This window comes from Scyliorhinus torazame, unplaced genomic scaffold (assembly GCF_047496885.1).
Source record: "Scyliorhinus torazame isolate Kashiwa2021f unplaced genomic scaffold, sScyTor2.1 scaffold_460, whole genome shotgun sequence".
In the NCBI taxonomy this organism is placed as follows: domain Eukaryota; kingdom Metazoa; phylum Chordata; class Chondrichthyes; order Carcharhiniformes; family Scyliorhinidae; genus Scyliorhinus; species Scyliorhinus torazame.
The window spans coordinates 23,957-37,269 of NW_027308187.1; the positions used below are offsets into that span (position 1 = coordinate 23,957).

General features: G+C 50.0%; 1 protein-coding gene across 1 annotated transcript in view; it reads left to right on the forward strand.

Moving 5' to 3' along the window:
- The first annotated feature begins 2,160 nt into the window (after nucleotides 1-2,160).
- The window catches only part of LOC140406309 (membrane-spanning 4-domains subfamily A member 15-like), a 30,643-nt gene continuing 19,490 nt past the window's right edge, over nucleotides 2,161-13,313 (forward strand). The window contains exons 1-2 of the mRNA XM_072494421.1: nucleotides 2,161-2,271; nucleotides 9,827-9,883. Coding sequence (XP_072350522.1) covers nucleotides 2,269-2,271; nucleotides 9,827-9,883 — 60 coding nt within the window. The 5' untranslated portion in view covers nucleotides 2,161-2,268. The remainder of the gene's footprint in view (nucleotides 2,272-9,826; nucleotides 9,884-13,313) is intronic.

Consider the following 13,313-nt stretch of genomic DNA (forward strand, 5'->3'; position numbering starts at 1 on the left):
TCAGTGCGGCACTCCCTCAGCACTGACCCTCAGACAGTGCGGCACTCCCTCAGTGCTGACCCTCTGACAGAGCAGCACTCCCTCAGTACTGACCCTCTGACAGTGCAGCACTCCCTCAGTACTGACCCTCTGACAGTGCAGCACTCCCTCAGTAATGACGCTCTGACAGTGCAGCACTCCCTCAGTACTGACCCTCTGACAGTGCAGCACTCCCTCAGTACTGACCCTCTGACAGTGCAGCTCTCCCTCAGTAATGACCCTCTGACAGTGCAGCACTCCCTCAGTACTGACCCTCTGACAGTGCAGCACTCCCTCAGTACTGACCCTCTGACAGTGCAGCACTCCCTCAGTACTGACCCTCTGACAGTGCATCACTCTCTCAGTACTGACCCTCTGACAGTGCAGCACTCCCTCAGTTCTGACGCTCTAACAGTGCAGCACTCCCTCAGTACTGACCCTCTGACAGTGCAGCACTCCCTCAGTTCTGACGCTCTAACAGTGCAGCACTCCCTCAGTACTGACCCTCTGACAGTGCAGCACTCCCTCAGTACTGACCCTCTGACAGTGCGGTACTCCCTCAGCACTGACCCTCTGACAGTGCAGCTCTCCCTCAGTACTGACCCTCTGACAGTGCAGCACTCACTCAGTACTGACCCTCTGACAGTGCAGCACTCCCTCAGTACTGACACTCTGACAGTGCAGCACTCCCTCAGTACTGAACCTCTGACAGTGCGGCACTCCCTCAGTACTGACCCTCTGACAGTGCAGCACTCCCTCAGTACTGACCCTCTGACAGTGCAGCACTCCCTCAGTACTGACCCTCTGACAGTGCAGCACTCCCTCAGTACTGACCCCCTGACAGTGCGGCACTCCCTCAGTACTGACCCTCTGACAGTGCAGCACTCCCTCAGCACTGACCCTCTGACAGTGCAGCACTCCCTCAGTACTGACCCTCTGACAGTGCAGCACTCCCTCAGTACTGACCCTCTGACAGTGCAGCACTCCCTCAGTACTGACCCTCTGACAGTGCAGCACTCCCTCAGTACTGACCCTCTGACAGTGCAGCACTCCCTCAGTACTGACCCTCTGACAGTGCAGCACTCCCTCAGTAATGACGCTCTGACAGTGCAGCACTCCCTCAGTACTGACCCTCTGACAGTGCAGCACTCCCTCAGTACTGACCCTCTGACAGTGCAGCACTCCCTCAGTACTGACCCTCTGACAGTGCAGCACTCCCTCAGTACTGACCCTCTGACAGTGCATCACTCTCTCAGTACTGACCCTCTGACAGTGCAGCACTCCCTCAGTTCTGACGCTCTAACAGTGCAGCACTCCCTCAGTACTGACCCTCTGACAGTGCAGCACTCCCTCAGTTCTGACGCTCTAACAGTGCAGCACTCCCTCAGTACTGACCCTCTGACAGTGCAGCACTCCCTCAGTACTGACCCTCTGACAGTGCGGTACTCCCTCAGCACTGACCCTCTGACAGTGCAGCTCTCCCTCAGTACTGACCCTCTGACAGTGCAGCACTCACTCAGTACTGACCCTCTGACAGTGCAGCACTCCCTCAGTACTGACACTCTGACAGTGCAGCACTCCCTCAGTACTGACCCTCTGACAGTGCAGCACTCCCTCAGTACTGACCCTCTGACAGTGCGGCACTCCCTCAGTACTGACCCTCTGACAGCGCAGCTCTCCCTCAGTACTGACCCTCTGACAGTGCAGCACTCCCTCAGTACTGACCCTCTGACAGTGCGGCACTCCCTCAGTACTGACCCTCTGACAGTGCGGCACTCCCTCAGTACTGACCCTCTGACAGTGCAGCACTCCCTCAGTACTGACCCTCTGACAGTGCGGCACTCCCTCAGTACTGACCCTCTGACAGCGCAGCTCTCCCTCAGTACTGACCCTCTGACAGTGCAGCACTCCCTCAGTACTGACCCTCTGACAGTGCGGCACTCCCTCAGTACTGACCGTTTTGCTCAGTGTGTGGAGCTATGGTTCTGTTTGAAGTGATTTTGTATAGATTTTAAGAGTGCAGAGTTGGGGAAATGTTCGGTGAGAATAATTGGTAATATTTTCACAGCAGGTTTGTCATGCTGTGTCGAGGAAGCATGGCCACCTATCCCTCTCTGATTTCTGTTTTCTTCGCCACTGCAGGTTACAGCCATTCTCATTGGATCTGTTCAGATATTATTCGGCATCCCATTCGCGCTCTTCACTAAATTTCTTCCTATCAATCTCGCCTTGCCCTTCCTGATTGGCACCATGGTGAGTCCTCCTATCATTCGGCGTCCGCGTCAATTCCACCACCAACAAAGACATTCGAGCCACTCGGTCCGTCCAGGCCCGAGCGAGGCCACTTGGCACATCGAGTCTCACCGGCCCTGGGAAAGAGCGCCCCGTCTCGGCAGACTCCCCGTCCTATCCAGTAACCCCACCCAACCTGTACATCCTTGGACACTAAGGAACAATATAACACGGCCAATCCACCTAACCTGTACATCTTTGGACACTAAGGGACAATTTAACACGGCCAATCCACCTAACCTGCACATCTTTCGACACTAAGGGACAATTTAACACGGCCAACCCACCCAACCTGCTCATCTTTGGACACTAAGGGACAATTTAACACGGCCAATCCACCTAACCTGCACATCTTTGGACACTAAGGGACAATTTAACACGGCCAATCCACCTAACCTGTACATCTTTGGACACTAAGGGACAATTTAACACGGCCAATCCACCTAACCTGTACATCTTTGGACACTAAGGGGCAATTTAACACGGCCAATCCACCTAACCTGCACATCTTTGGACACTAAGGGGCAATTTAACATGGCCAATCCACCTAACCTGCACATCTTTGGACACTAAGGGACAATTTAACACGGCCAATCCACCTAACCTGCACATCTTTGGACACTAAGGGACAATTTAACACGGCCAATCCACCTAACCTGCACATCTTTGGACACTAAGGGGCAATTTAACACGGCCAATCCACCCAACCTGTACATCTTTGGACACTAAGGGGCAATTTAACACGGCCAATCCACCTAACCTGCACATCTTTGGACACTAAGGGGCAATTTAACACGGCCAATCCACCTAACCTGCACATCTTTGGACACTAAGGGACAATTTAACACGGCCAATCCACCTAACCTGTACATCTTTGGACACTAAGGGACAATTTAGCACGGCCAATCCACCTAACCTGCACATCTTTCGACACTAAGGGACAATTTAACACGGCCAATCCACCTAACCTGTACATCTTTGGACACTAAGGGGCAATTTAACACGGCCAATCCACCTAACCTGCACATCTTTGGACACTAAGGGGCAGTTTAACATGGCCAATCCACCTAACCTGCACATCTTTGGACACTAAGGGACAATTTAACACGGCCAATCCACCTAACCTGCACATCTTTGGACACTAAGGGACAATTTAACACGGCCAATCCACCTAACCTGCACATCTTTGGACACTAAGGGGCAATTTAACACGGCCAATCCACCCAACCTGTACATCTTTGGACACTAAGGGGCAATTTAACACGGCCAATCCACCTAACCTGCACATCTTTGGACACTAAGGGGCAATTTAACACGGCCAATCCACCTAACCTGCACATCTTTGGACACTAAGGGGCAATTTAACACGGCCAATCCACCTAACCTGCACATCTTTGGACACTAAGGGACAATTTAACACGGCCAATCCACCTAACCTGCACATCTTTGGACACTAAGGGGCAATTTAACACGGCCAATCCACCCAACCTGTACATCTTTGGACACTAAGGGGCAATTTAACACGGCCAATCCACCTAACCTGCACATCTTTGGACACTAAGGGGCAATTTAACATGGCCAATCCACCTAGCCTGTACATCTTTGGACACTAAGAGACAATTTAACATGGCCAATCCACCCAACCTGCACATCTTTGGACACTAAGGGGCAATTTAACACGGCCAATCCACCTAACCTGCACATCTTTGGACACTAAGGGACAATTTAACACGGCCAATCCACCCAACCTGCACATCTTTGGACACTAAGGGACAATTTAACACGGCCAATCCACCTAACCTGCACATCTTTGGACACTAAGGGACAATTTAACACGGCCAATCCACCCAACCTGTACATCTTTGGACACGAAGGGACAATTTAACACGGCCAATCCACCCAACCTGTACATCTTTGGACACTAAGGGACAATTTAACATGGCCAATCCACCTAACCTGCACATCTTTGGACACTAAGGGACAATTTAACACGGCTAATCCACCTAACATGTACATCTTTGGTCACTAAGGGACAATTTAACATGGCCAATCCACCCAACCTGCACATCTTTGGTCACTAAGGGACAATTTAACACGGCCAATCCACCTAACCTGTACATCTTTGGACACTAAGGGACAATTTAACACGGCCAATCCACCCAACCTGTACATCTTTGGACACTAAGGGACAATTTAACACGGCCAATCCACCTAACCTGCACATCTTTGGACACTAAGGGACAATTTAACACGGCCAATCCACCCAACCTGCACATCTTTGGACACTAAGGGACAATTTAACACGGCCAATCCACCTAACCTGCACATCTTTGGACACTAAGGGACAATTTAACACGGCCAATCCACCCAACCTGTACATCTTTGGACACGAAGGGACAATTTAACACGGCCAATCCACCCAACCTGTACATCTTTGGACACTAAGGGACAATTTAACATGGCCAATCCACCTAACCTGCACATCTTTGGACACTAAGGGACAATTTAACACGGCTAATCCACCTAACATGTACATCTTTGGTCACTAAGGGACAATTTAACATGGCCAATCCACCCAACCTGCACATCTTTGGTCACTAAGGGACAATTTAACACGGCCAATCCACCTAACCTGTACATCTTTGGACACTAAGGGACAATTTAACACGGCCAATCCACCCAACCTGTACATCTTTGGACACTAAGGGACAATTTAACACGGCCAATCCACCTAACCTGTACATCTTTGGACACTAAGGGACAATTTAACACGGCCAATCCACCTAACCTGTACATCTTTGGTCACTAAGGGACAATTTAACATGGCTAATCCACCTAACTCACACACACACCCATGTACACTAACTCAGGCACACCCACTCACACACATACACACCCACTCACACACGTACACACTCACTCATGCACACTCACTCACACACAGTATGAACACTCGCACCCTCACTAACACACATACATACTCGCACACACTCGCTAACACTAACACACACATTCACTGACACTCACATACACAGCACACACTAACGTGCACACTCACACACGCTCACTAACACACACACTCACTAACACACATACACACTTGGCCCACTCACTAACACTCAAGCACACTCGTTAACTGTAGCACAGTGGTTAACGCTGGTGCTTCACAGCTCCAGTGTCCCAGGTTCGATTCCCCGCTGGGTCACTGTCTGTGCGGAGTCTGCACGTTCTCCCCGCGTCTGCGTGGGTTTCCTCCGGGTGCTCCGGTTTCCTCCCACAAGTCCAGAAATACGTGGTGTTAGGTGAATTGGACATTCTGAATTCTCCCTCAGTGACCCGAACAGGGGCCGGAATGTGGCGACGAGGGGATTTTCACAGTAACTTCATTGCAGTGTTAATGTAAACCTACTTGTGACAGTAAAGATTAGCACCCACACATGCTCACACACACTAACTAACACACATAGACACTCACTACCACACACGCTCATTAACACACACACTAACACACAATAACTAGCAAACATACACATTCACAACACTCGGATACACTCTAACACCCACACACGCTCACTAACACACTCTCACTAACATGCACACACACACACTAGAACACACACACTTACACACACTCTAACACTCACACACGCTCACTAACACACACTCTCACTAACATGCACACACACACACTAGCACACACACGCTTACACACACTCAGATACACTCTAACACTCACACACGCTCACTAACACACGCTCTCACGAACATTCACACACACACGCTTACACACACTCGGATACACTCTAACACCCACACACGCTCACTAACACACTCTCACTAACATGCACGCATACACACTAGAACACACACGCTTACACACACTCAGATACACTCTAACACTCACACACGCTCACTAACACATGCTCTCACTAACATTCACACACACAGACTAACACACACGCTTACACACACTCGGATACACTCTAACACCCACACACGCTCACTAACACACTCTCACTAACATGCACACACACACTAACACACACGCTTACACACACTCAGATACACTCTAACACTCACACACGCTCACTAACACACGCTCTCACTAACATTCACACACACACACTAACACACACGCTTACACACACTCGGATACACTCTAACACCCACACACGCTCACTAACACACTCTCACTAACATGCACACACACACACTAGCACACACACGCTTACACACACTCAGATACACTCTAACACTCACACACACTCACTAACACACACTCTCACTAACATGCACACGCACACCAGCACACACGCACGCTTACACACACTCGGATACACTCTAACACTCACACACGGTCACTAACACACACTCTCACTAACATGCACACACACACACTAACACACACGCTCGGATGCACTCTAACACTCACACACGCTCACTAACACACACTCTCACTAACATGCACACACACACACTAACACACACGCTTCACACACTCGGATACACTCTAACACTCACACACGCTTACTAACACACTCTCACTAACATGCACACACACAGACTAACACACACGCTTACACACACTCGGATACACTCTAACACCCACACACGCTCACTAACACACTCTCACTAACATGCACACACACACTAACACACACGCTTACACACACTCGGATACACTCTAACACCCACACACGCTCACTAACACACTCTCACTAACATGCACACACACACACTAACACACACGCTTACACACACTCAGATACACTCTAACACTCACACACGCTCACTAACACACGCTCTCACTAACATTCACACACACACAATAACACACATGCTTACACACACTCGGATACACTCTAACACCCACACACGCTCACTAACACACTCTCACTAACATGCACACACACACACGCTTACACACACTCAGATACACTCTAACACTCACACACACTCACTAACACACACTCTCACTAACATGCACACGCACACCAGCACACACGCACGCTTACACACACTCGGATACACTCTAACACTCACACACGGTCACTAACACACACTCTCACTAACATGCACACACACACACAAACACACACACTTACACACACTCGGATGCACTCTAACACTCACACACGCTCACTAACACACACTCTCACTAACATGCACACACACACACTAACACACACGCTTCACACACTCGGATAAACTCTAACACTCACACACGCTCACTAACACACTCACTAACATGCACACACACACACTAACACACACGCTTCACACACTCGGATACACTCTAACACTCACACACGCTCACTAACACACTCTCACTAACATGCACACACACGCACTAGCACACACACGCTTCACACACTCAGATACACTTTAACATTCACACACGCTCACTAACACACACTCTCACTATAATGCACACACACACTAACACACACGCTTACACACACTCGGATACAATCTAACATCCACACGCGCTCACTAACACACACTCTCACTAACATGCACACACACACACTAACACACACACTTACACACACTCGGATGCACTCTAACACTCACACACGCTCACTAACACACACTCTCACTAACATGCACACACACACACTAACACACACGCTTCACACACTCGGATACACTCTAACACTCACACACGCTCACTAACACACTCTCACTTACATGCACACACACACACTAACACACACGCTTCACACACTCTGATACACTCTAACACTCACACACGCTCACTAACACACTCTCACTAACATGCACACACACGCACTAGCACACACACGCTTCACACACTCGGATACACTCTAACACTCACACACGCTCACTAACACACTCTCACTAACATGCACACACACGCACTAACACACACACGCTTACACACACTCAGATACACTTTAACATTCACACACGCTCACGAACACACACTCTCACTATAATGCACACACACACTAACACACACGCTTACACACACTCGGATACAATCTAACATCCACACGCGCTCACTAACACACACTCTCACTAACATGCACACACACACTAACACACAGACACTTACACACACTCGGATACACTCTAAAACTCACACACGCTCACTAACACACACTCTCACTAACATGCACACTCACACCAACTCGCATGCTTACACACACTCAGATACACTCTAACACTCACACACACTCACTAACACACTCTCACTTACATGCACACACACACACTAACACACACGCTTCACACACTCTGATACACTCTAACACTCACACACGCTCACTAACACACTCTCACTAACATGCACACACACGCACTAGCACACACACGCTTCACACACTCGGATACACTCTAACACTCACACACGCTCACTAACACACTCTCACTAACATGCACACACACGCACTAACACACACACGCTTACACACACTCGGATACACTCTAAAACTCACACACGCTCACTAACACACACTCTCACTAACATGCACACACACACACTAACACACACGCTTACACACACTCAGATACACTCTCACTAACATGCACACACACACTAGCACACACACACTTACACACACTCGGGTACACTCTAACGCTCACTAACACACACTCTCACTAACATGCACACACTTACACACACTCGGATACACTCTCACGCTCACTAACACACTCTCAGTAACATGCACACACACACACTCGCCAACACACACAGGCACACTCGCACACTCACACACACTCACACGCACTGTGAAAGACGATTTGGAGATGTAATACCCTAATTGATCTCCCCATGGGACTACGAGCCTCCCTGACAGTCGGTGGATACCCTCCCAACTGGAACTCATAAGACTCAGTCGAATGGCCAGCCAGATAGGTCATGTTGGTTGTACCTACAGGACTGTACTCTGTAAATATATTTGCTGCCTTGCGCAGACTTGTGACTGTAAATAAATTGACGTTCACCTTAGCGCTCGGCTTCCTGGGTCTTAACAGGAAACTAAACATTTGTAACTGGGACCGGAAAGAGCAGAAATAAACCCTCGGGCGTTAAGAATCACCTCAGGTCCGTTGCAGGAGAATAGAAAGTCCACTTCAAGGACAGTGTGAAGTGTAGCTACCAATGTTGTTTTTGGTTGTTCAGAGGGACAGGGAAATGTTTTGTTTTGTGGTATAAATTGCATACAAAGTCAGGGGGGGGTTGCGGCGATAGATGTCACGGAGCTGTCTCCAGGAGCTGCTGATCCACGTTAAATAAATAACGATGCTAAAACTGGGCCACTTGCGTCTCACACGATTTCGCACACTTCTCAGTTGAACAAAGTAAAGTTCTGACCCGTATTTGGTCACTGGTGTCTCGCCGCGTTTTCTTCCAGTAAAACGTAAAACATGAGATCTTGGTGTGACATCTGCTCAGCTATTAACGGGAAGTTTGAATTTCGATCGGCATCTGTGCGATGTATCTGACCAATGAGAGGCCCCATGACTTTTGGTTTCCATTTCTTTGTAGTTTGTTGTATCGGGAGCCTTGTCCTTCGCTGCAGAACAGAATCCCCACGTCAAATTGGTGAGTAAAAACGCTAGGAGCTGGGTTGGAGAAAATTTCAGGATCTGAAAATTCCCATCCCTCAGACATTCCACGAGCAACAGAGCCCTGTCTACTGCAATGCTGAACAAGTGTGAATGATGAAAAGGCTTTAGGGGCAAAGTTTTACTTTCCCCTGCTGGTGTGTTTATAGGCAGAGTGGAGGGAGGGGGGGAAATAAGCATAAACTTTCTCAGATGGCCTTCTCTCTAAGTTCCCACCCACCATGACTTCACCAGGCCATTTTCCCGTTGACGGGCGAGTCCCACCTACTCTTGTCCCAATCAAGGCCCTTAAGGGGCCTTTCCCTGCCCACTTTCAATGTTCAGGCTGGTGGGAGGAGTTTCAGGGCGGGGGCGGGGGCGAGCCCAGAGTTTAACCAAGTTCTTTCCTCGGGAGAGGGCGGGGAGGAGAAAGTTGGGAGGGGGTGCATTGTTTTGACATCAAGTGCCTGCAGGGACTAGGGAGGTGCCGGCCAATCAGACTGGGTGGCCGTTCTCTGAAGTGGGCCGCCTCCAACGTGACTCGGCGCAAAGCAGATGGCCTTATACCGCAATTCACCTCTGACTGACCCCTCTGGAAAGTCACCATCAAGTTTCAGGTTCCCATTTAATTTCCCCCCTGCCCCAACCACCTCACCACAACCACCATCTTCTCCACATCTCCAACGTACCCTTCCAACTCTGAGCTTCAGTAGTGGAGGATTTGATTCCCGACTCAACTCTGCTGAGCTATAAAACTCACTGGAGCTAAATTTCAGTATCTGAAAACTCCCACACCTCGTAGCGTGTAAGAACAGAAGAAGTGGGATCAGATAGAGCATGTGGCTCATCGAGCGACTTCCGCCATTCGGTACGGCCATGGCTGATCCCGGCTCCAGCTCGCTTTCCCCTCCTGCTCCTCACATCCCTTGTTCCCCTGGGACACCATAAATAAGCCTGTCGATCTCGGCCTTAAATATATGCAGCGACGGGGCGTCCACAGCCCTCTGGGGTCGAGAATTCCAAAGGTTAACACCCCTTTCAGTGAAGGAACGTGTCTTCACCTCAGGCCAAAATGGCCGACCACTTTAGTGACTTTACTAATTTACTAGGCCTCTCACCGCAGGGACCAATCGAGTGAAGCCTCACTGTGCCGTCCCCAATTCAAATAGATCTTACCTCAAACACGGAGACCAAAATGGCGCACGGTATTCCAGGTTCGGCCTCGCCGTAGCCCTGTCCAGTTGCAGCAAGAGGTCTTCATCCCTGTTCTCTGATACCTTTTCAATTAGAGCCAATGTGCCATATGCGTCCTAATTGGTTGCTGTTCCAGCTTCCTTGTGCGGTTAAACCATGGGTCACTCTGAGCGTGTTTACAAGTTGCCTTTGTTGCAAAACGCGTGACCACACTCGCTTACCCCATGTAAAACTAGTAGGAATGAACAACAACACCTCCTCCACAATAGTCCTCAACACCGGGGCCCCGCAAGGCTGCGTACTTAGCCCCCTACTCTACTCCCTGTGCACACACGACTGCGCGGCAAAATTTAGCTCCAACTCCATCGACAAGTTTGCTGACGATACGACCATAGCGGGCCGGATCTCGAATAACGACGAGTCCGAATACAGGCGGGAGATAGAGAACCTAGTGGAGTGGTGTAGCGACAACAATCTCTCCCTCAATGCCAGCAAAACTAAAGAGCTGGTCATTGACTTCAGGAAGCAAAGTACTGTATACACCCCTGTCAGCATCAACGGGGCTGAGGTGGAGATGGTTAGCAGTTTCAAATTCTTCGGGGTGCACATCTCCAAAAATCTGTCCTGGTCCACCCACGGCGACGCTACCACCAAGAAAGCACAACAGCGCCTGTACTTCCTCAGGAAACTAAGGAAATTCGGCAGGTCCACATTGACTCTGACCAACTTTTACAGAAGTCTTACAACACCAGGTTAAAGTCCAACAGGTTTGTTTCAAATCACTAGCTTTCGGAGCACCGCTCCTTCCTCAGGTGAATCCTTTTACAGATGCACCATAGAAAGCATCCTATCAGGCTGCATCACAGCCTGGTATGGCAACTGCTCGGCCCAGGACCGCAAGGAACTTCAGAGAGTCGTGAACACCGCCCAGTCCATCACACGAACCTGCCTCCCATCCATTGACTCCATCTACACCTCCCGCTGCCTGGGGAAAGCGGGCAGCATAATCAAAGACCCCTCCCACCCGGCTTACTCACTCTTCCAACTTCTTCCATCGGGCAGGAGATACAGAAGTCTGAGAACACGCACGAACAGACTCAAAAACAGCTTCTTCCCCACTGTCACCAGACTCCTAAACGCCCCTCTTATGGACTGACCTCATTAACACTACACCCTGTATACTTCATCCGATGCCGGTGCTTATGTAGTTACATTGTATATGTTGTGTTGCCCTATTATGTATTTTCTTTTATTCCCTTTTCTTCCCGTGTATTTAATGATCTGTTGAGCTGCTCGCAGAAAAATACTTTTCACTGTACCTCGGTACACGTGACAATAAACAAATCCAATCCAATTCATCTGCCACCCTGTTGCCTCCTCGCCAAACTTGTCTCTGTCTCACTCTAGCCTTCTTGCATCCCCCCCCCCCCCCCCCCCTCCCTGCCCCGCCACTGTTACAGTACCAGGCCAGACCCCAATGTATGTTAGGAAACTGTGAGGAAGGGATATTCCACCCCCAGAAGTAATTTCACTTGAAAAACGGGACTTTTTATATCAAAACTAACTTTATTCTCACTTCACACCAACATCACAGAAAATAGCTCGCAACTAATACTTAAACAATTCTGAACAGGAATAGGAAACACCATAACTTCTAATTTATATCCTCCCTATCTCCAATCAAACAAAGCCCATTACAGGGTGTGGTAATACCAGGTATTTTTTAACAGGGGGTGAATGTGGTAGTACCAGGTATTGCGGTACCTGAGAGGTGGATGACCATTGGCTACCAGGAGTCTACCATTGGCTGATGTACATAGCTCCGCCCTGAGAGGCGGAGTATAAGAACCGATGCCGTCCCAGCAGCCTTCACTTTCTGTATCGAAGCTGCGGGGGAACAGTTCTAGCAGATTAAGGCCTGGGCTGCGTGGCACCCTGTCGCAGCCCCTCAGACTTTTCCCCTGACCCGGCAAGCCTGCGCTGAGAGACGGCCCCCTAACGCCGCCGGGCCCCGCTAACGCCGCCGGGCCCCGCTGTTTCTTCTGCGTGCAGGGGAATCATCCCCGCCCGCGCTGCCCGGCCCGCACCGCCACCTGCAAAGGGTGCGGCAAGAAGGGCCATTTTGTGGGGGTCTGCCAGGTCCGCGCCGTGGCCGCGGTCGCCAGCGACTATGGACCACCGCGGCAACCCCCCCTTCAGGCCCCGACCGGCCAGCGCTCACCGCCACCCCCCTA